The following is a 21,435-nucleotide window of genomic DNA, read 5'->3' as shown; positions in this document are numbered from 1 at the left end:
CAGCTGGCGCGGAAATGCGGCACATGCGCAGGAGCGTCAGCGGGCGCTGTCAGTTTCCCGTGCATGCGCAGTGGGGAGAGTCTCTTCCACCTCCGCCATGGTGGAGACCGTGGCGGAGGCAGAAGGGAAAGAGTGCCCCCACGGCACAGGCCCGCCCGCGGATCGGTGGGCCCCGATCGCGGGCCAGGCCACCGTGGGGGCACCCCCCGGGGTCAGATCGCCCCGCGCCCCCCCCCCCCCCCCCCAGGACCCCGGAGACCGCCACGCCGCCTGGTCCCGCCGATAAATACCAGGTTTGATTTACGCCGGCGGGACAGGCAATTTCTGGGCGGGTCTTCGGCCCATTCGGGCCGGAGAATCCAGCGGGGGGTCCCGCCAACCGGCGCGGCCCGATTCCCGCCCCCGCCCAATCTCCGGTACCGGAGACTTCGGCGGGGGCGGGGGCGGGATTCACGGCGGCCAACGGCCATTCTCCGACCCGGCGGGGGGTCGGAGAATGACGCCCCATGTTTCTAAATTTTTCATCATTGACAACTAAGCCTTATTTACTAAGCACCTGTATTCTTATTGTACAATTTAGATAATTAGTCATGAAAGAAATGAACTTGTGATCTAACAACAAAATTTCATACATAACTTTTTCACATAACAGAGTAAGTGAGAGTGCAGTTCTCATACACTGATCATGTCCTATTACTCAGAACGTCTGCTTTAAGGATGCTCCCTTGAATGATTCCATGATGAATGTGCAGAAGGATTCAAGGTCCCTCTGTCACTTTCTCAGTAGGTCACAATCTCCTGTTGCACCACTTCCATTAAAATCTGCAGTTTGACAGTGAAAAGATCTGAAAGAGCAAGCAGACACACTCTAATATTAGTGCACAACTGCAAGTCAAAGGCATTAAAACATATTTAAAACAATCTCACCTGATAAACAGCAGGATGCTAAAGTTAATTGTGATTCTTTCCATGTGTGTAACCATAAAAAGGAATAATAATGGGCCCAATTACTCCATTAAATGATTATCTTATAGGTTGCAAATTTATGGAAGGCTATAAGTTTGACACTGGACTAGCAGCCCTGTCTTCAAATCTCATGGGAACAAACTGGGGAACTCAATGTAATAAAGCTGGTAATTTTTGGTTAGTACCAGAAACAACCAACACTAAAATGTGCACATTTGTGTCAAAAGCAAACTAGTTTGGTAATGTGAACCTGCTGGGACTACCTTCATTCCGGCTGGTCCTCTGAAATGGCCTCACAAGCCACTCAGCTATATTCCCTGACAGCAAGAAATGGACAATGTATGTGTCAGTGCGAATGCTGCCTATTTTCTGAGAGCATCCAATGAGGCTCATGCACTGACCAAATGTCAGGGCTAAGTCAGAACATACTTGAAATTATTGCACTTACCACAGTTACTCTGTACTTTTTAAATGAGAAGTGGAGATTGAATATATCTTGAACAAGATGCTGGAGATTATTTTCAATTGACATGATTTTCATGCTCACATTAATCTATTTATTTTAAGTCTGTTAATGCTGTTAAAGTGGTCAGAAAATATACACTGACATAAACACTGTCACACTGTTTACTTATAAACAATCTTTCAATGACACCAGGCCTTGTGGCACTATGGTAATGTCCCTATCTCTGGGCCAAAGGTTCTGGGATCAAGTCCCACTTCAGGGCTTGATAGCCATAGATTGTGCATACATAACTTGGGCAAACAGCTGATTATCAGCAGGTGGTAAAAAGTAGAAGTTTCATTGACGGCCATACTGCACGAGGCAAAGGCAAACCACAAGAGTACTTTGTAAAGCATAATCACAGACTGATCCAATGGAAGTCCATGGACAGCAATATCCTCTGGTGGCATGGTACTGTCACAAACCATGCTGATGGTATCTGCGAGGGTATCCCAACTTGAAACATTGGTTCGTCGGGATGTATAGTTTTGTTTTTGGAATGGTATGTGGGGTCACGTGAAACCCCAGTGAGAATAACCGACCCTGTCATCATGTAACAATTATTAAAGACTATTTATTAAATTAAAGAAAAGACAAATACACACAAACAGGGCTATAATACGCTCAGATAATTAAGTATATGAATTACTAAACACATCCACAGTTTATGTGGAACGTACCCCTTGTTCCAATATATATCTAAAATCCCTGAACTTCTTAAGACTTCACCTTTCCCCAAACAACATCTAAATTCAATAAATCTATAAGTCAAATCCAGCTTATAATTGCCACACAATAATCAAGTCTGAAAAATATATTTTCCTGGTCCAGTGAAGACATTTAAACTGCCTTAATGAATGTTTTTGGACAGCCTTGGCTCTAAGACTTAGATGTAAAACTGGCCTCTCAGGTTGTTAGATATGTACTGGCCTGCCTAGTTCTGAGGGTGCTGACAATTATTTCATTTTTCCTCTTTGATTCTTCATTCTGTGTAGTTGGCTGTCTGCTCTCTCAAATTTCTTGACACTAGAAATTAGCATGTGTATACCTCCATTGACCTCTAAGTCGCCTAGCTAAACTGATTCTACTAATAGGGCAATTTACACCTGATTAGGTCTCGATGCCTGTTAATCGCATCATGCATTTTGAATGCTGGCTACTGCTGTCGCTAAGCAATGTGGTGGTATGTATTAGGGGTAATACGGTACACCACGTGTCGACAGGCTATTGGTGGAGGGATGCCAGGTCCTGATAGGATCTGCCACCTACTGGACTCCACCCAGAAATGCCGGTAGAAGAACCCAGTTTTTCCCTCCATTTCCCTCAGCAGTTGTATTCAGTAACCACGCTGCTTGGGATAAAGTTCTGCTTAATAAAGCCTTCAATTGACATTACCTCAACCTGCCTCGCGTCATATTGACGGTGCTACAAGCAGATTTTTACCTATTGCTGGGCAGATCGCATCCTATCATGCTTTGTTAAATTTGTTTTTGGCAATTTAGCGTGGCCAATCCACCTACCCTGCACATCTTTTGGGTTGTGGGGGGTGAGACCCACACAGACACAGGGAGAATGTGCAAACTCCACAGGGACAGTGACCTGGGGAAATGCTGATATATTGGTAGTACAGGTGTTATTTGTAAAATAAGATTCCACATAAAATTACTAAATTTAAACATATTTAATTAAGGCGAATGTTTAGTAACGTGAGTACTGCTGCAGAGATATTTAATAAATCAAGGAGGAACTACATTAGTTTTACTCTGGAGAGTTTTGGGTATTTGCTATGAAAGGTCCCACTCTGAATGGACAATTGGCTCATCTGAAATTCTAAAGTGAAATCACTGGGGTGTGGGTGCTGGTGAGAGAAAACAATCTCTATGTATGAGGCAGAACACAGCAAAGGATCTCTGAAACATGTACAGATGGTCCCTGTGGAAATAAAATACCTGTTTTCTTTGGTAGAAAATGGAAATGGCTTCTCATCCTATGGTTTCTTTTGCAGTCTTATCCAAGGTATGGCTTTATCAACATGAACTTACCCTTGCCGCATGCATATGAGTGTAAACTCTGGATCTTATCTAAGATACATTCCAAATGCCCATCTGACAATGACCATTTTTACTTGCAGGGTATTACAGCTAATTCAAAGTAAGGGTAAATTTTATGAGACGCATCTCCCAATATGAGCCATCACTGAAGAGTCGGCTATGCAGGTCATCATGCCCTATTTGCACGGTTTTGATTATTTGTTGATTAAAATTAACCACTAGAAACTTGCAGGCAAGGTGAAGTTGCCACATTGACATCCCAATAGCCCAATTCTTATCATATGAAGCAATGCTTCCAGCTGGAAGAGGTACCTCACAATATTAACATTAAGTAACATTTCCCTTTACTCTACAGGCGACACGGTAACACAGTTGTTAGCACTGTTGCTTCACAGCGCCAGGCACCCAAGTTCGATTTCTGGCTAGGGTCACTGTCTGTGCGGAGTCTGCACGTTCTCCCCGTGTCTGCATGGGTTTCCTCCGGGTGCTCCCGTTTCATCGCATAGTCCAAAGATGAGGTAGATTGGGCATGCTAAATTGTCCTGTAGTATCCAAAAGTTAGGAGGGGTTGCTGGGTTACGGGGATAGGGTGGAGGTGTGGACCTAGGGTAGAGTGCTCGTTCAGGGGCCGGTGGGACCCGATGGTCCAAATGGCCTCCTTCAGCACTGTAAATACTATGAAAATTCATCAGGTCATTCATTAGCTCTTTTGTTTCTGTCCTATTTATCCGGCACTTTTAATGTAATATAATCCCAAGGCACTTCACAGGAGTGTTATTTTAAAAAGTAGCCACATAAGAAGATATTAGTGCAAATAACCAAAAGCTTAGACAAAAAGGAACGTTTTAAGGAGTGTTTTAAAGGAAGAAAGCAAGGTAGAGAGTTGGAGAGATGTTGGGAGAAAATGCCAGAGCTTAGAGAATCCCACCCCTGATTTCTGAAAGCACAGCCACTAATGGTGAAGTGATTAAATTGGGATGCTGAAGAGTCCAGAATTAAAGGAGAAGAGATATCTCTGAAGGTTATGGGGCTTGAGGAGATTACAGAGATAGGGAAAAGTGAGCCTATGAAAGGATCGGAAAACAAGGATGAGAATCTCGAAATTGAGGCGCTGCTTATAACTAGGAGTCAATTCAAGTCAGCAATGACCTCAAGATTACTGAATGTGGAATGTGGGAGACCAGCAAGGAGTACACTAGAATATTCAGTACGAAGTCTTACAACACCAGGTTAAAGTCCAACAGGTTTGTTTCGATGTCACTAGCTTTCGGAGCGCTGCTCCTTCCTCAGGTAAATGAAGAGGTATGTTCCAGAAACAAATATATAGACAAATTCAAAGCTGTCAGACAATGCTTGGAATGCGAGCATTAGCAGGTGATTAAATCTTTACAGATCCAGAGATGGGGTAACCTCAGGTTAAAGAGGTGTGAATTGTGTCAAGCCAGGACAGTTGGTAGGATTTCGCAGGCCAGATGGTGGGGGATGAATGTAATGCGACATGAATCCCAGGTCCCGGTTGAGGCCGCACTCATGTGTGCGGAACTTGGCTATAAGTTTCTGCTCGGCGATTCTGCATTGTCGCGCGTCCTGAAGGCCGCCTTGGAGAACCACACCACACAACCCTGCCATGGCAATCTCTGCAAGACGTGCCAGATCATCGACATGGATACCACCATTACACGTGAGAACACCACCCACCAGGTACGCGGTACATACTCGTGCGACTCGGACAACGTTGTCTACCTCATACGCTGCAGGAAAGGATGTCCCGAAGCGTGGTACATTGGCGAGACCATGCAGACGCTGCGACAACGAATGAACGGACATCGCGCGACAATCACCAGGCAGGAATGTTCCCTTCCAGTCGGGGAACACTTCAGCAGTCAAGGGCATTCAGCCTCTGATCTCCGGGTAAGCGTTCTCCAAGGCGGCCTTCAGGATGCGCGACAACGCAGAATCGCCGAGCAGAAACTTATAGCCAAGTTCCGCACACGAGTGCGGCCTCAACCGGGACCTGGGATTCATGTCGCATTACATTCATCCCCCACCATCTGGCCTGTGAAATCCTACCAACTGTCCTGGCTTGACACAATTCACACCTCTTTAACCTGAGGTTACCCCATCTCTGGATCTGTAAAGATTTAATCACCTGCTAATGCTCGCATTCCAAGTATTGTCTGACAGCTTTGAATTTGTCTATATATTTGTTTCTGGAACATAACTCTTCATTCACCTGAGGAAGGAGCAGCGCTCCGAAAGCTAGTGACATCGAAACAAACCTGTTGGACTTTAACCTGGTGTTGTAAGACTTCATACTGTGCTCACCCCAGTCCAACGCCGGCATCTCCACATCATAGAATATTCAGGTAAAGAGGTACGATTTTCCATGCGTACTTACCAAGTGCTTTTCTGCACCAAGCTGGTCGTTGAGGCCGGTATACTGTAAGGTAATAGACAGGTACACCGGATAGGGTTAATGCACAGCCAATCCCTGTGTTGATAGGGTCGGAGTAAAGGGACGTCACTACAATGAAGAGGCACATTACAGAAAAGATTCCAGGAATGATAACTGGGACCTGGGGAGATAAGCACATTTTTGATTCGCTCACTTCTCAGTTACATTTAACTGGAACTATGGAATAAAATGCCCCTGTTGTGGTTACATAACATATTCCGATCAGTTTATTTTTAAAAAATAACATAAGCCTTGATCCTGCAATATCAGAAAGATTGAGACTGTGTTCACCATGTCACGGACATAAGAGCTGGTGGGTCGGAGGATTTACCTGGTACAATTTTGTGAAACTAGTTCAGTCTATGAATTGGAAGAATATGCTTGGGGAGCATGATGGACAGTGTCATTCAACGCCACTGGGCAAACTGTTAGATAGCAACTTTTAAAGGTTGTTCCTTGGATTTACAATTTGTAGCATTCAAATTGTACCTCAGGTGCTTTCATCCATTGTACTAATTCTGTGGAAAGTGGTGAAACTTCCCCTATTCTGAGATGAAGTTTCGATGACTTGCTGCAGATGGTTGGTTCAGCAATGGAGAGCAGTGATGTTTGGAGAAGATGGCCACCTTCCTCCGAAAGCACAGTATTGGCTGATGAGATGGAGGGGACTGAGTGAGAATATGAAATCTTTCGAATTTGCAGGGTCTGAGAACAAAGCGCTCAAAAGGAGCCCTGGTGTTTGGGAGCGATATTCTCCGCTTTGGAGTGGATTTCTAGCTGAGTGAATATTTTGCTCACTTTTCCACATCCACCTGGGTGAGGACTCATTAATTATGCACGGTAGCTCCTTGTCCAATTCCCACTGTCGAATGGGAAGGTGTCAGTGCAAAGGAGGAGATCCCACGCGTGTTATGGGCTGGTTTAACACAGGGTTAAATAGCTGGCATTTAAAGCACACCAAGGCAGGCCAGTAGTGCGGGTTCAATTCCTGTTCCAGCCTTCCCGAACAGGCGCCGGAATGTGGCGACTAGGGGCTTTTCACAGTAACTTCATTCGAAGCCTACTTGTGACAATAAGCGATTTTCATTTCATTTCATTTTTCATAGTGCTTTATTATCGTAGGATACAGTGAGGGACATAGTAGCAGCAGAAATGGCCCAAAGATCAGAAACCAAGACCCACTAAAGACTTTGGTGCAGATCAGGGCATTCAACAGCTAAGTCGCTGGGACAGAATAGAGGAAGAGGCCTTTTTAAAAATATTTTTATTCTCCTCATTTTCCACTTTTTCATCAAATATGCACCCAACAAAAGATAACCAACGATAACAAATACAATAGCAATCCCCCAACCAGCATCCCCTTCATCATACAAACTCAAACCTCCCATTACATCCCAAATACAATACAAGAAAGACCAAAAGGGAATCCACGGTCATCCCATACATGGTAAACAATAAACAATACACTCAACTGCCCCCCCCCCCCCCCCGCCCCCACCCCCCTGATGTTCAATGGCATCCAATTCTTGATAGTGTAGGAAAAACAATGCCCATGAATAGCAGAACCCTTCCATCCTCCCCCTCAACTCAAACTTCACCTTCTCAAGCGTCAACAATCCCTGCAGGTCCCCCCGCCATGCCGAGGCACAGGGCGGAGAGGCTGACCTCCACCCCAACAGGACCCGCCTTTGGGCAATCATCAAGACGAAGGCTAAGGCACTGCCCCCGCTCCCACCTGCAGCCTGGGCTGGACCGACACCCTAAATATGGCTTTTAGGGGCCATGGTTTGAACCACCCCCGAGATTACCTTAAAGACCTCCCTCCAATAGCCCTCCAGTTTCGGGCAGGAGCAAAACATGTGAACATGGTTTGTGGGCCTCCTCCCACAGCGCTCACAGACATCCTCCATCCCCTCAAAGAGTCGGCTCAACCTCGCCCTCGTGAGGTGCACCCTATGTACTACCTTCAACTGTATCAGCCCTAACCTCGCGCACAAGGTTGAGGCATTCACCCTCCGGAGCACCTCACACCATAGCCCGTCCTCCATACGCACTCCCAACTCTTCCTCGCACTTTGCTTTAATCCCCTCCAATGATACCTTGTCCACCCCCAGAATATTCCCATAGATCGCCGACACCACCCTCCTTTCCATTTCCCCTGCCGTCAATACCTCCTCCAACAATATGGAGGCTGACGCTATTGGTAAGCTCTGAACCTCCTTCCTGGCGAAATCCTGGACCTGCAGATATCTAAATATTTCACCTACCCCAGTCCATATTTCTCCTCCAACACCTCCAGTCTCGCAAAACGGCCCCCCAGAAACAAATCCTTTAATATCCTAACGTCCCTCTCCCCCAACTCTGAAATCTCCCATCCCACTTCCCTGGCTCAAATCTATGGTTCTCCCTAATCGGCATCTCTCTTGACCCCGCCCACAACTTAAAATGCTGCCTCAACTGCCTCCAGATCTTCAACCTCGCCACCACCACCGGACTCCCCGAATATTTATCCGGGGCCATCGGGAGCGGCGTTGTTGCCAATGCCCTCAGCCCCGACCCCCTGCACAGACTCTAGGAAGAGGCCTTTTAGACGAGGTAAGAATGAATCATGTGCTGGAGCTGGCAGCGAAGAGAATGTCTTGATACTAAGCTGCCTTTTGCTTAATGAATAACCTGTGATACTGTACCTTGAATGGACGGTGTATATCTGGTCGTTTGTATTGATGTCGGATGAGTCCAGCGGTTACAAGCCCCATAAACAGCCATCGGGGAAAGCTGTTTAAATTCAGCAAACCATACAGATCACCAATGAAAATCATCAAAATGACCAGTGGATACTGAGGAAGACACAGAGATAGTTTAAAAACACCGGAGAAAGTGCACTAAATGCTTGGATACAAATCGCAGGACAAATCTAATCCAACCGATTACTGCTTTGCTTTTGAGTACCACATTGTAGGAAGGATGCGGAGGCTTTGGAAAGAGTGCAGGAAAGCCACACAGGAATCTGGTGATGAGGAACTCCAGTTCATAACATAGATTGGAGAAAGTGAGGTTGTTCTGCTTGGAGAAGAGAAAATGAAGGGGAAAGTTTATAGAGGTGTTCTGGACAGAATCTCTAGGAAAATTGAAGTCAAGGGGGATCAGGGGAAGTACTCCAGAAGTGGGGATATTCGCTGAAGCAATCCATATCCATATGCAAGACTGGACAACATTCAGACTTGGGCTGACATGTGGCCTTACAAGATACTTACCACACCGTACATAACTTGTGCCATACAAGTTCCAGGTTATGACCATCTCTTGTGGGAAACTTAACCATCTCCCCGTAACATTCAAGAGCATTTCCTTCATTGAATCTCCAATTATCAAAATTGTGGGTGTCACCATTGCCCAGAGAGTTAATTGGATGAGCCTTGCAAGTGTTGTGGCAATGTTAAATGGTATTATGGGGTGAATTGCTCATTTCCTGATTGCCCAAAGCATTTCCACCTTCTACAAGGCACAAGCCAGGAGTGTGAGGGAATATTCTCCACTTGTCTGGATGAATGCAACTCCCATAACATACAAGAAGTTCAACAATATAAGAACAAAGTAGTGTGTATCATCTAAAATAGGCACTGTCCAATGCACAGTCCACAGGCTGGGTGTGACCAGCAAAGTCCCCCAAAGTGGCCCCCGGAGGCAGTTTTCAAAATGACGATCCGTGGTGTGGAAAATTCTGAAAGAAACTGCTCCTCCAAACACAGACCGTTTCGCTCCTGCATTTGCTACTGATAGCCAGACGGGTGGCCCTATCAGCAGAAAATGTGGAAAGAAGCAGTCAGTGATTGAAGGAGACGCAACACTGGCAGCAATGAGCGTGCTCCAGAAAAAGAGGTATTGGTGGGAGAAGGAGAGAGGGAGGATGCCAGGCCAGGGAGGAAGATGCTGCTGGGCCTGGCCGGATGAGGGAGGAATTCACTCCCGCACCGGACCAGGCCGGGGAGAAATATACTGCTGAATCTGGCTGGGGAGGAGAGGAAGATCTTCAGCTGCTTCGCCAATGGTCTTCCTTCCAGGAGTGTGATGAAAGTGGGGTTATTTGCTGATGATTGCACAATGTTCAGTACCATTCACAATTCCTCAGATATTGAAGCAGTCACTGTTCATACAACAAGACCTGGACAGCTTGTGAGCCATATTCTCAAGACCTGTAACAACCTAGCGGCCAGGTCTCTGGCACTGAGTCTGGCTCTCGGGCTCAGAAGGGAAGGGGGGAGAATAGAAAAGCAAAAGTTGTAGGAGATTCAATGGTTAGGGGAATAGATAGGAGATTATGTGGTCGCGAGCGAGACTCCCAGAAGGTATGTTGCCTCCCGGGTGCCAGGGCCAGAGATGTCTCGGATCGTGTCTTCAGGATCCTTAAGGGGGAGGGTGAGCAGCCAGAAGTCGTGGTGCACATTGGTACCAACGACGTAGGTAGGAAAAGGGGTGTGGAGGTAATAAATGAGTTTAGGGAGTTAGGCTGGAAGTTAAAAGCCAGGACAGACAGAGTTGTCATCTCTGGTTTGTTGCCGGTGCCATGTGATAGCGAGGCTAGGAATAGGGAGAGAGTACAGCTGAACACGTGGCTGCAGCAATGGTGTAGGAGGGAGGGCTTCAGATATTTGGATAATTGGAGCGCATTCTGGGGAAGATGGGACCTGTACAAGCAGGACGGGTTGCATCTGAACCAGAGAGGCACCAATATTCTGGGAGGGATATTTTCTAGTACTCTTCGGGAGGGTTTAAACTAATTTGGCAGGAGAATGGGAACCGGATTTGTAGTCCAGCAACTAAGGTAGCCGATATTCAGGATGCCAAAGCGTGTAATGAGGCAGTGGGGAAGGGAACACTGACAAAGGAGAGTACTTGCAGGCACGGAGATGGGTTGAAGTGTGTATACTTCAACGCAAGAAGCATCAGGAATAAGGTGGGTGAACTTAAGGCATGGATCGGTACTTGGGACTACGATGTGGTGGCCATCACGGAAACTTGGATAGAAGAGGGGCAGAAATGGTTGTTGGAGGTCCCTGGTTATAGATGTTTCAATAAGATTAGGGAGGGTGGTAAAAGGGGTGGGGGGTGGCATTGTTAATTAGAGATAGTATACCAGCTGCAGAAAGGCAGTTCGAGGAGTATCCGCCTACTGAGGTAGTATGGGTTGAAGTCCGAAATAGGAAAGGCGCAGTCACCTTGTTAGGAGTTTTCTATAGGCCCCCCAATAGTAGCAGAGATGTGGAGGAACAGATTGGGAAACAGATTTTGGAAAGGTGCAGAAGTCACAGGTTAGTATTCATGGGTGACTTTAACTTCCCAAACATTGAGTGGAAACTCTTTAGATCAAATAGTTTGGATGGGGTGGTGTTTGTGCATTGTGTCCAGGAAGCTTTTCTAACACAGTATGTAGATTGTCCGACCAGAGGAGGGACAATATTGGATTTAGTACCAGGGCAAGTGATAGATTTGTTAGTGGGGGAGCATTTTGGAGATAGTGACCACAATTCTGTGACTTTCACTTCAATAATGGAGAGGGATAGGTGCGTGCAACAGGGCAAGGTTTACAATTGGGGGATGGGTAAATACGATGTTGTCAGACAAGAATTGAAGTGCATAAATTGGGAACATAGGCTGTCAGGGAAGGACACAAGTGAAATGTGGAACTTGTTCAAGGAACAGGTACTACGTGTCCTTGATATGTATGTCCCTGTCAGGCAGGGAAGAGATGGTCGAGTGAGGGAACCATGGTTGACAAGAGAGGTTGAATGTCTTGTTAAGAGGAAAAAGGAGAATTATGTAAGGCTGAGGAAACAAGGTTCAGGCAGGGCATTGAAGGGATATAAGATAGCCAGGAGGGAACTGAAGAAAGGGATTAGGAGAGCTAAGAGAGGGCATGAACAATCTTTGGCGGGTAGGATCAAGGAAAACCCCAAGGCCTTTTACACATATGTGAGAAATATGAGAATGACTAGAGCGAGGGTATGTCCGATCAAGGACAGTAGCGGGAGATTGTGCATTGAGTCTGAAGAGATAGGAGAGGTCTTGAACGATTACTTTTCTTCTGTATTTACAAATGAGAGGGGCCATATTGTTGGAGAGGACAGTGTGAAACAGACTGGTAAGCTCGAGGAAATACTTGTTAGGAAGGAAGATGTGTTGGGCATTTTGAAAAACTTGAGGATAAATGTGGTAGTATGTATTGGGGGTCATGTGGGACTGGAAGCCCTAATGTCATTGGCTGACAGATCCCGGGTCCTGGTTGGCCGTTGACCTCATACTCCGCCCTGAAGGCGAAGTATAAGAAGCCGGTGCCTTCCCCCGCATGCCAGTTTACTATCGGGCTGCTGGGGAACAGACACGCTTAATAAAGCCTCATCGACTTCACTCTGTTTGTCTCACGGAGTCTTTGTGCGCCACAATAGACAAGTCCCCCGGGCCTGACGGGATATATCCAAGGATTCTATGGGAAGCAAGAGATGAAATTGCAGAGCCGTTAGCAATGATCTTTTCGTCCTCACTGTCAACAGGGGTGGTACCAGGGGATTGGAGAGTGGCGAATGTCGTGCCCCTGTTCAAAAAAGGGAATAGGGATAACCCTGGGAATTACAGGCCAGTTAGTCTTACTTCGGTGGTAGGCAAAGTAATGGAAAGGGTACTGAAGGATAGGATTTCTGAGCATCTGGAAAGACACTGCTTGATTAGGGATAGTCAGCACGGATTTGTGAGGGGTAGGTCTTGCCTTACAAGTCTTATTGAATTCTTTGAGTAGGTGACCAAGCATGTGGATGAAGGTAAAGCAGTGGATGTAGTGTCCATGGATTTTAGTAAGGCATTTGATAAGGTTCCCCATGGTAGGCTTCTGTGGAAAGTAAGGAGGCATGGGATAGAGGGAAATTTGGCCAGTTGGATAACGAACTGGCTAACCGATATAAGTCAGAGAGTGGTGGTGGATGGCAAATATTCAGCCTGGATCCCAGTTACCAGTGGCGTACCGCAGGGATCAGTTCTGGGTCCTCTGCTGTTTGTGATTTTCATTAATGACTTGGATGAGGGAGTTGAAGGGTGGGTCAGTAAATTTGCAGACGATACGAAGATTGGTGGAGTTGTGGATAGCGAGGAGGGCTGTTGTCGGCTGCAAAGAGACATAGATAGGATGCAGAGCTGGGCTGAGAAGTGGCAGATGGAGTTTAACCCTGAAAAGTGTGAGGTTGTCCATTTTGGAAGGACAAATATGAATGTGGAATACAGGGTTAACGGTCGAGTTCTTGGCAATGTGGAGGAGCAGAGAGATCTTGGGGTCTATGTTCATACATCTTTCATTTTTAATTTCATTCATTCATTTCATTTCATTTTCATTTCATTTTTCATTTCATTTCAAGTTGCCACTCAAGTGGATAGAGCTGTGAAGAAGGCCTATGGTGTGCTTGCGCTCATTAACAGAGGGATTGAATTTAAGAGCCGTGAGGTGATGATGCAGCTGTACAAAACTTTGGTAAGGCCACATTTGTAGTACTGTATACAGTTTTGGTCGCCTCATTTTAGGAAGGATGTGGAAGCTTTGGAAAAGGTGCAAAGGAGATTTACCAGGATGTTGCCTGGAATGGAGAGTAGGTCTTACGAGGAAAGGTTGAGGGTGTTAGGCCTTTTCTCATTAGAACGGAGAAGGGTGAGGGGTGACTTGATAGAGGTTTATAAGATGATCAGGGGAATAGATAGAGTAGACAGTCAGAGACTTTTTCCCCGGGTGGAACAAACCATTACAAGGGGACGTAAATTTAAGGTGAATGGTGGAAGATATAGGAGGGATGTCAGAGGTAGGTTCTTTACCCAGAGAGTAGTGGGGGCATGGAATGCACTGCCTGTGGGAGTAGTTGAGTCGGAAACATTAGGGACCTTCAAGCAGCTATTGGATAGTTACATGGATTACGGTAAAATGATATAGTGTAGATTTATTTGATCTTAAGGGCAGCACGGTAGCATTGTGGATAGCACAATTGCTTCACAGCTCCAGGGTCCCAGGTTCGATTCCAGCTTGGGTCACTGTCTGTGCGGAGTCTGCACATCCTCCCCGTGTCTGCGTGGGTTTCCTCCGGGTGCTCCAGTTTCCTCCCACAGTCCAAAGATGTGCAGGTTAGGTGGATTGGCCATGAAAAATTGCCCTTAGTGTCCAAAATTGCCCTTAGTGTTGGATGGAGGTGTTGACTTTGGGTACGGTGCTCTTTCCAAGAGCCGGTGCAGACTCAATGGGCCGAATGGCCTCCTTCTGCACTGTAAATTCAATGATAATCTATGATTAATCTAGGACAAAGGTTCGGCACAACATCATGGGCCGAAGGGCCTGTTCTGTGGGGTATTTTTCTATGTTCTATGTTCTATATTGGCCAGAAATTGAACTGGACCAGCCATGTAAATACTATAGTTACAGGAGCAGGTCAGAAGCTTGAGAATCCTGCAGAATATGGCTCACCTCCTGACTTGTCAAAGTCTGTTCATGATCTACGAGACATAAGTGAGGAATGTGATGGAATTCTCTCCACTTGCCTGGATGAGTGCAGCTGCAACAATACTTAAGAAACCAGGTCAAAGTAGCCCGATTGATTGTCCCATAAACATTCACTCCCTTTACCACTGACAGTGGCAGCAATGTGTACCATCTACAAGATGCACTGCAGCAACTTACCGAGGTTCCTTCAACAGAACCTTCCAAACTTGTGACCACTACTGCCTAGAAGGACAAGGGCAGCAGATACATGGGATCGCCACCACCTGCAAGTTCCACTCCAAGTCACGCACCATTGGAAATTTATCACCATTCCTTCACTGTTGCTGGGTCAAAATCCTGGAAGGCCTCTCTAACAGCACTGTGGGTGTTCCTACACCGCATAGACTGCAGCGGTTCACAAAAGCAGCTCACCACCACCTTCTCAAGGGGATGGGCTATAATTGCTGGAGTAGTGAATGAATGAAAGAAAAACTGCAGACATTGAAATAATTTAAAGCATAGATTTAATTGGACAGCTAAGAGGGAGGTACCTGAAGAATAATTGATAACCCGGAGAGATATACATCAGGATAATAGTTGGCGACATGTTCGTATCTCCAGAGATGATTAATGTGATGTCTTCTGCATTAACCGCAAGGTGCTAAACCCGGCAGCAATGGTGAACTTTCAGAGGGACCAGTCTGATACATTTTCTATGTGAAAATGACATTGCTGTAGTATTTCATGCCATTGTCAAGTGAGAAGTATTGGAGCCATCAAAAAGAGAAATCAAAGAATGGTTTGGCTCATTAAAAATTACATGATATTGTTCATGAAACTGATTGCACTCAGTGGCATCATGAGAAATCCTGAATTTCGGTAGAAACATTTTAAAATAAGTGTTTTTCTGCCTTTGACTGCTTTTCCCAGTGGCATGTTCCATTCTCAGATAGTGACTTGACTGGCAGGAAGCCAATGAAAGCCATGATTGCACCAATTAACTGGCATTTTCTCCTGGCAATCCAAATTTGCCAGTTGGGTACGGGACACCAACTGTGCCTGTTACTCACTTCCCTTCCCTGTGCGAGAGTACAGTGGGAAGTCTGAGCATTATGAAATGCAGGGTTATATTTAAACCAATACATTGGTTTCATCCAGTACACTCCTGCAGACAGATCCAGCTGATAGTTCTGGGTGTTAGAATCGGTCTACCAGTTCCAGCAGGCCTCCATCTTCTGGTCCCCTCACCTGAACAGCCTACACCATTCTTAGTGAGGTTGCTGGCCACCTGTCCTTTGCCCGCTCTGACTCGCCTGTTGCGGACCCTAATTGGACTATGCTCTGCAAGTGGCTTCTCAATTGGCCACCTCTGGGAAGTTCCCGGCTGATGTCCCGCCACTCGCTGCTCAGGGTTCCCAACTTGGAATGCATCCCAGCGAGAAAATACGGCCATTTTTGTCCTCAAAATAATTGCATTGTCCACATGGTGTCTACACACATGGCAGATTTAATAGCAGATAATATGATCCAGGTGCAGAAGTTACAGGACAACAGTGTTTAGGTTTTATTTGTATTTATACTGAACTGAGCTGTCCTTGTGCTATAATGCACGGTCAGTTCCATTGAATATTAACATTGCATTCTCAGAACTCAGTGCATGACATACTGGGAGCAGAATAGGTCTCGGACAAGCAGGGGCCCAGACCTTCTGGTCACCCTTAAAGCTGGAACCATTGGCCCATATGCATGGGTTCTAATGTTTTTGAGTATGCAATGCAGAACATCAAAGAAAACCCTCAAACAAACTGGTGGATACTCAGGAAAGAATGGGTTATAAACACTGGAGGAAATGCAGAAAATACTTTAACTGCAGTCCTGACGTTGGTGTGGAGAGTGGTGTGCCTCCTGGCATGTACAAAGCGTTGGTAAACCCTCCTTCGATACAAGATCAGTAACCAAGATCAAAAGCATTGTAGAGAATTAAACGACACTGAAGAAAGTGTACGTTTCCATTGCATGAAATAGGAAACCCAGCTTCGAGGCTATGCTGGCAATAGAGCAGCAGTGGGTTTTCCGTGAGAGAACTGATATTCAATTTAAGAGCTATGGTGTCGAACTAGAGCAACAAACAGCTGTTAGACTACAGAAAATGCTCAAAGACAATTCCAGTTTACTGACCTGCAGTACTGTACAAGGTAAAACTGGTAAACAGAACGTTATTGGTTGCAGAATGTTTTGTTTGGCACAGAGCTGTAGTCAGTACTGCCAGGGAGGTACCGGAATTACCAGCAATCTGTACTCACCATTAACAGTACAGCTGGAAGAGGAGTGTGGTGTCGAACGTGGATCATGGAGAAGAGAGCTGGCCACTGATTTTCTCTTGAAGCCACAAAGAATACCCTAAGAAAGAGAATAGCAGTCATTTTTTAAAAAATCATTTAAAAAACAATTCCAATTATGGGGCAATTTAGCGTGGCTAATTCACCTGCCCTGCACATCTTTGGATTGTGGGGATGAGACTCACGCAGACACGGGGAGAATGTGCAACTCTACACAAACAGTGACCCGGGGCTGGGATCGAACCCGGGTCCTCGGCACCGTGAGGCAGCAGTGCTAACCACTGAGCCACCCCTTCATCCAGGTACTTTTTAAAGGATGTGGGGCAACCTGCCTATACCCCCCTCCCATGCAGTGTATTCTAGTCCGTCACCACCCTGTGGGTAAAACTGTTTTTCCTCAAATCCCCCCTCAACCTCCTGCCCCTCACCTTGAACTTGTGTCCCTTTGTAACTGACCCTTCAACTAAGGGGAACTCCTACTCCCTAGCCATCCTGACCACGCCCCTCATAATGCAGCACACCCCACTGACCGCCCACCGTGGCCCATAGTTGCGCAGAGTGCCACTGGCCGATTGGGCCTTGCCCCCCTCCCCCCTCAGAGGGGCCCACAGACCCCAGCCCACCCCAACAACCAGACACAACCTTGCTGGAGGGGCACCACGCGACCCACCCATGGGGGATGCCCGTAATAGATCCCACAGGAGGGCGCAGGACAGGGGCCACAGAGTGTACTACTGGAATGTGTACCACAAGCCAGCAGTACCCCTGCCGGCAGGAATGGGTGCCAGAGTCAGGGGACCCCGGTGCCAAGCACTGATGGGGCCAGGGGTGCAGTGTAGAGGCGATGTGTCCAAGGGACTGGCTGAGGTGGGGATGGAAGGGGAGGGTGGAGGGGGACAGGGGCTGGAGTGTAGGAAAGGGCAGCCGTGTAACCCGTTGGACTTAGTTGGGCATGGGGGTAACCATCATGCTAACATGTCTGCTTTTCACTCCCCTACAGAGAATAAATTTTGATATCCAACCAGGTATGATTGGCATCTGCCTGGCCGCCGCAGCTAGTGGACACCATGACGGTATATGAGCAGGAGTTGTTCGAGGAGGACCCTGCAGAAGCAGAGCTTGCCCCAGAGAAGCAGGGGCCAGCTGGTGAGGACGGAGATCCATCTATCCAACATGATTTGTTATGTTCTCGGTGTAACATAAGCGGCTTCCTTGTGGTGCACTTGACAAAGGAAGGTTCAGACGTGGAGATAACTTCAACACATTTATTAAACCATTTACACTTCTATTACTCGGGTTCGACACTACTGCTAATCCTACCATAGCTACCCAGACTGACTAACCAGTTGCTGCAATCCACGTGGTGGGTGTAATATTGAATCAACCCTGTGTCTACTCACTGACTGTCTCCACTGGAAAGAGGCAGATCATGTGTGTGGTGTCCTTTATATATGGGTTGGTGTAATGCCCTCCTGTGATGGTGTCACCTCTGTGTGTATCGTGAATGTCCATTGGTCGTGTCCTATTTAACTGATCTATTGGTTGAGTGTGTGTGTGTGTGATGTTTCTGGTGCTCCCTCTCATGTCCAGCTAGCCTACATGCATTTACATTGATGCACATCACCACACAACAGGCTGAGGAGGTGGGAATGCGGTGCTGCATCAGGCCTTGTGTGTACCGGCAGCGCCTGTAATTTGAGGACCTGCTGGACCAAGTGTGTTGTCAAAGACTCCAGCTGAGCAGGGGGATCGTGCGACAGCTCTGCCACATCATGGTACACCTGGAACCCAGGGGTATGGGGAGGACACCCACTCCTGGTGGCCTCCTAGGTGACGATCATCCTGAACCTGTATGCGGCGGGGTTCTTCCAGGCCCCTAGTGAGGACCTGTCTGGGTTCTCTGTGCAAAGGTGCCGTTACAGATGCCCTGTGTGACCATACAGCGCAATACATCATGCTGAATATGGACCAAGCCCAACAGGCTGCCCAGGCAGCGGGTTCGCCACCATCACTGGGATGCCCAGATCCAGAGGGTGATCGACGGGACGCATGTCCCCCTCTGAGTTCCGCCGCATGGGGGGCTGGCATTCACAAAGGGGTTTCACTTGATGAACGTGCAGTTGGTGTGTGCATCATGCACATCTGCGCCCGATACCCAAGCAGCAGTACGATGCTTTCACACTGGCACACTTGACAGTACCTGACCCCTTCGAGGCGCACCCCCGGGTGAGGGATTGGCTATTGGGCAACAGGGGTTATCCACTGCGGTCGTGGCTGATAATAATAATAATAATCACTTATTGTTACAAGTAGGCTTCAATGAAGTTACTGTGAAAAGCCCCTCGTCGCCACATTCCGGTGCCTGTTCGGGGAGAATGCCTATCCGGAGGCCTCAAACCGATGCAGAGAACCGCGATAATGGTCCATGCTAGGACCAGGAGCGTGATTGAGTGGTGCATCAGCATGCTGAAGATGTGGTTCAGGTGCCTGGACCGCTCTGGAGGAGCCCTCCAATCTAGCGCTAGGAGGGTCTCTCACATCGTGGTGGCCCACTGCGTCCTCCACAACATTGCCCAGCAGATGGATGACATGCTGGAGGAGGAGGATGAACACCAGGCCTTGTGCAACGAGGAGGTGCGGAGGAGGGCCAGGATGGGCAGAGCATGGGACCGGGTAGACACTGGAGACTGGACATGTGCGCCTGGGCCGCCGTGTATGGGACGCTCTTATCAGGTGCCTGAACCACTCTGAAGGCCCCCTTCCAGTATAGCGCTAGGAGGGTCTCCCATCATTGAGGCCTGCTGCGTCCTACACTGAGTCGGCGCGCAAGGGAGGCTCTCATGCCACCAGGTTCACCGACTAGTGGGCCTGGCTACTGTCGCATTGACCGTCCCATCCCACCCCCACACGTCCCCCACCCCCTGCCCTGCACCCCCCTCCCCCTCTGTGGCACCGCAACCTCCACTGTGCTCCTACCTGCCGAAATACAGGGGGTCTGATCCACGGGATGGAGGATGGTGACGACCCACTCCCCGATGAGCCTTGGTACTCCATATTGTTTGACAATGTCTGACTCCTGCTCTCAGTAGCAGTCTCCACCATCCGCCCGGGTGATCCCTGCATGCATGCTGGCCATTCCATCTCACAGTCCCATCAAACCCCCTGGGGTGGCGGGGTTGGCGAAGAGGTCCGGGGTGGCGGTGTGGGGACAAGGTCCAGGATAAGGTGTGGGAGGGGTGGGGACGGGTAATGGGGCGTTGTGCATTGGCCGCCCTGGGGGCCCTGCCAATGCCCACCTCCAACGCTCGCGCCCAACACCAGTGGGCCCTTTTGGTGGCCGTCCTCTGGGTTTACTGGGCCTGGATGGGCCTGGCTGTGTCTGGGTCTCACAGTGGACATGGTGCCTCCCTGTTCTGCCTGCTGCCCACCGGATGCACCAGGGACAGGTGGGTGGGATTCAGAGGTGCTGAGGTGTCCCAGCACCTCCCCTGTGGGAGTCACCAGCATGTTTAGGTCACAGGTGGGGTAGATGAGGGGGCTGGGGTGGTGGAGGTGTGGGGGTGGAGGGTGGGAGATGTGCAGGTGGTGGGATGGTTGATGGGGAGGTGCCACAAGTGCCGGAGGGACACCACAATCCATCGGGGGTTCACTTGCTTACTTGATGCCAAACTCCGCCACGACGAGCCTGCTTTCTGCGCCCACCGACCAGGTCCTACGTTCTCTTCTCTGTGGCGGTGAAGGGCCATACATCCGGTGGCCCCCTCCGGTCTTCTCCCTCTCCGTGCGGTTGTGGGCCACCTTCTCCTGAGGTGGGAGGGACAGGCAATGCTCAGTGTGAGACACTCGGACGCTGGCAGCACAGGAGGTTCACGGCTAGTGGCCCGTGTGTGCAGGGCACCCAGCCATGGCGGGCTGTATGGGTGTTGGCATGTGGTGCAGGATGGGGTGCGTACGGATTGCTAGTGGGTAGGGTTTGATCGACCTCTGAGGGGCGAGGGGAGGGGGGGCTACGGGTGTGTGGGACAGGGGTTGGTGCCAGAGAAATGGTGGTGGAGGAGCATCACCCTCTCTGGCCTGGGGAGATTGCTCACCCTCACCCAGCGCTGCCTACCGGTCCGCCTGGTGGGGGCCGCATGGGGGGCAGGGCTTGGCGGCGAGAGGGGGGGGTTATTGGTGTGGGATGGGGGTGGCGCCAGGGGCAGGAAGGTGGTGACTCACCCAGGCCACCCTGAGGAAGTCGTGCAGCTTCTTCCTAGCGGTGGGGTCCACAATGCTCATGGCCTCTGTCACCTGCGTCCAGGCCCGGTTTACATCCATGAGTGGCATCCTCCTTCCCACCACGGGGAACAGGTCTCCCGTCTCTCCTCCACACCATCCAACAATGTCTCCAGCTCTGCATCTGCAAATCTCGGGGCCACTTCAAGGTGGCATCACCTTGGCTGGAAGGAGTGTGTGTGGGGAGAAGGTGCTTATATGCGTCTGCAGCCTGTCAGGCTCTCCAGTGTCAATCCTGACTCCGGCGTATCAGGCGCCGGCGTTGGTTGGAATTGCACATGGCGTCAGTGCTAGCCCATTCATTTGTCCTGAATTGTTCCGGGACCAGAACCGCTTTGGTC

At 48.5% G+C, this 21,435-nt stretch overlaps 1 protein-coding gene across 1 annotated transcript in view; it reads right to left on the bottom strand.

Moving 5' to 3' along the window:
* Positions 1–267: 267 nt before the first annotated feature.
* Positions 268–21,435, bottom strand: part of LOC140396264 (cystine/glutamate transporter-like) — a 93,563-nt gene continuing 72,395 nt past the window's right edge. Inside the window, exons 9-12 of the mRNA XM_072484631.1 lie at positions 16,784–16,880; positions 8,665–8,814; positions 5,921–6,098; positions 268–845 (exon numbers count right to left, since the gene is read on the bottom strand). Coding sequence (XP_072340732.1) covers positions 781–845; positions 5,921–6,098; positions 8,665–8,814; positions 16,784–16,880 — 490 coding nt within the window. The 3' untranslated portion in view covers positions 268–780. The remainder of the gene's footprint in view (positions 846–5,920; positions 6,099–8,664; positions 8,815–16,783; positions 16,881–21,435) is intronic.

The sequence above is a fragment of the Scyliorhinus torazame genome, chromosome 19 (assembly GCF_047496885.1).
Source record: "Scyliorhinus torazame isolate Kashiwa2021f chromosome 19, sScyTor2.1, whole genome shotgun sequence".
Lineage (NCBI taxonomy): Eukaryota > Metazoa > Chordata > Chondrichthyes > Carcharhiniformes > Scyliorhinidae > Scyliorhinus > Scyliorhinus torazame.
This window is presented reverse-complemented; position numbering and strand designations above follow the sequence as displayed.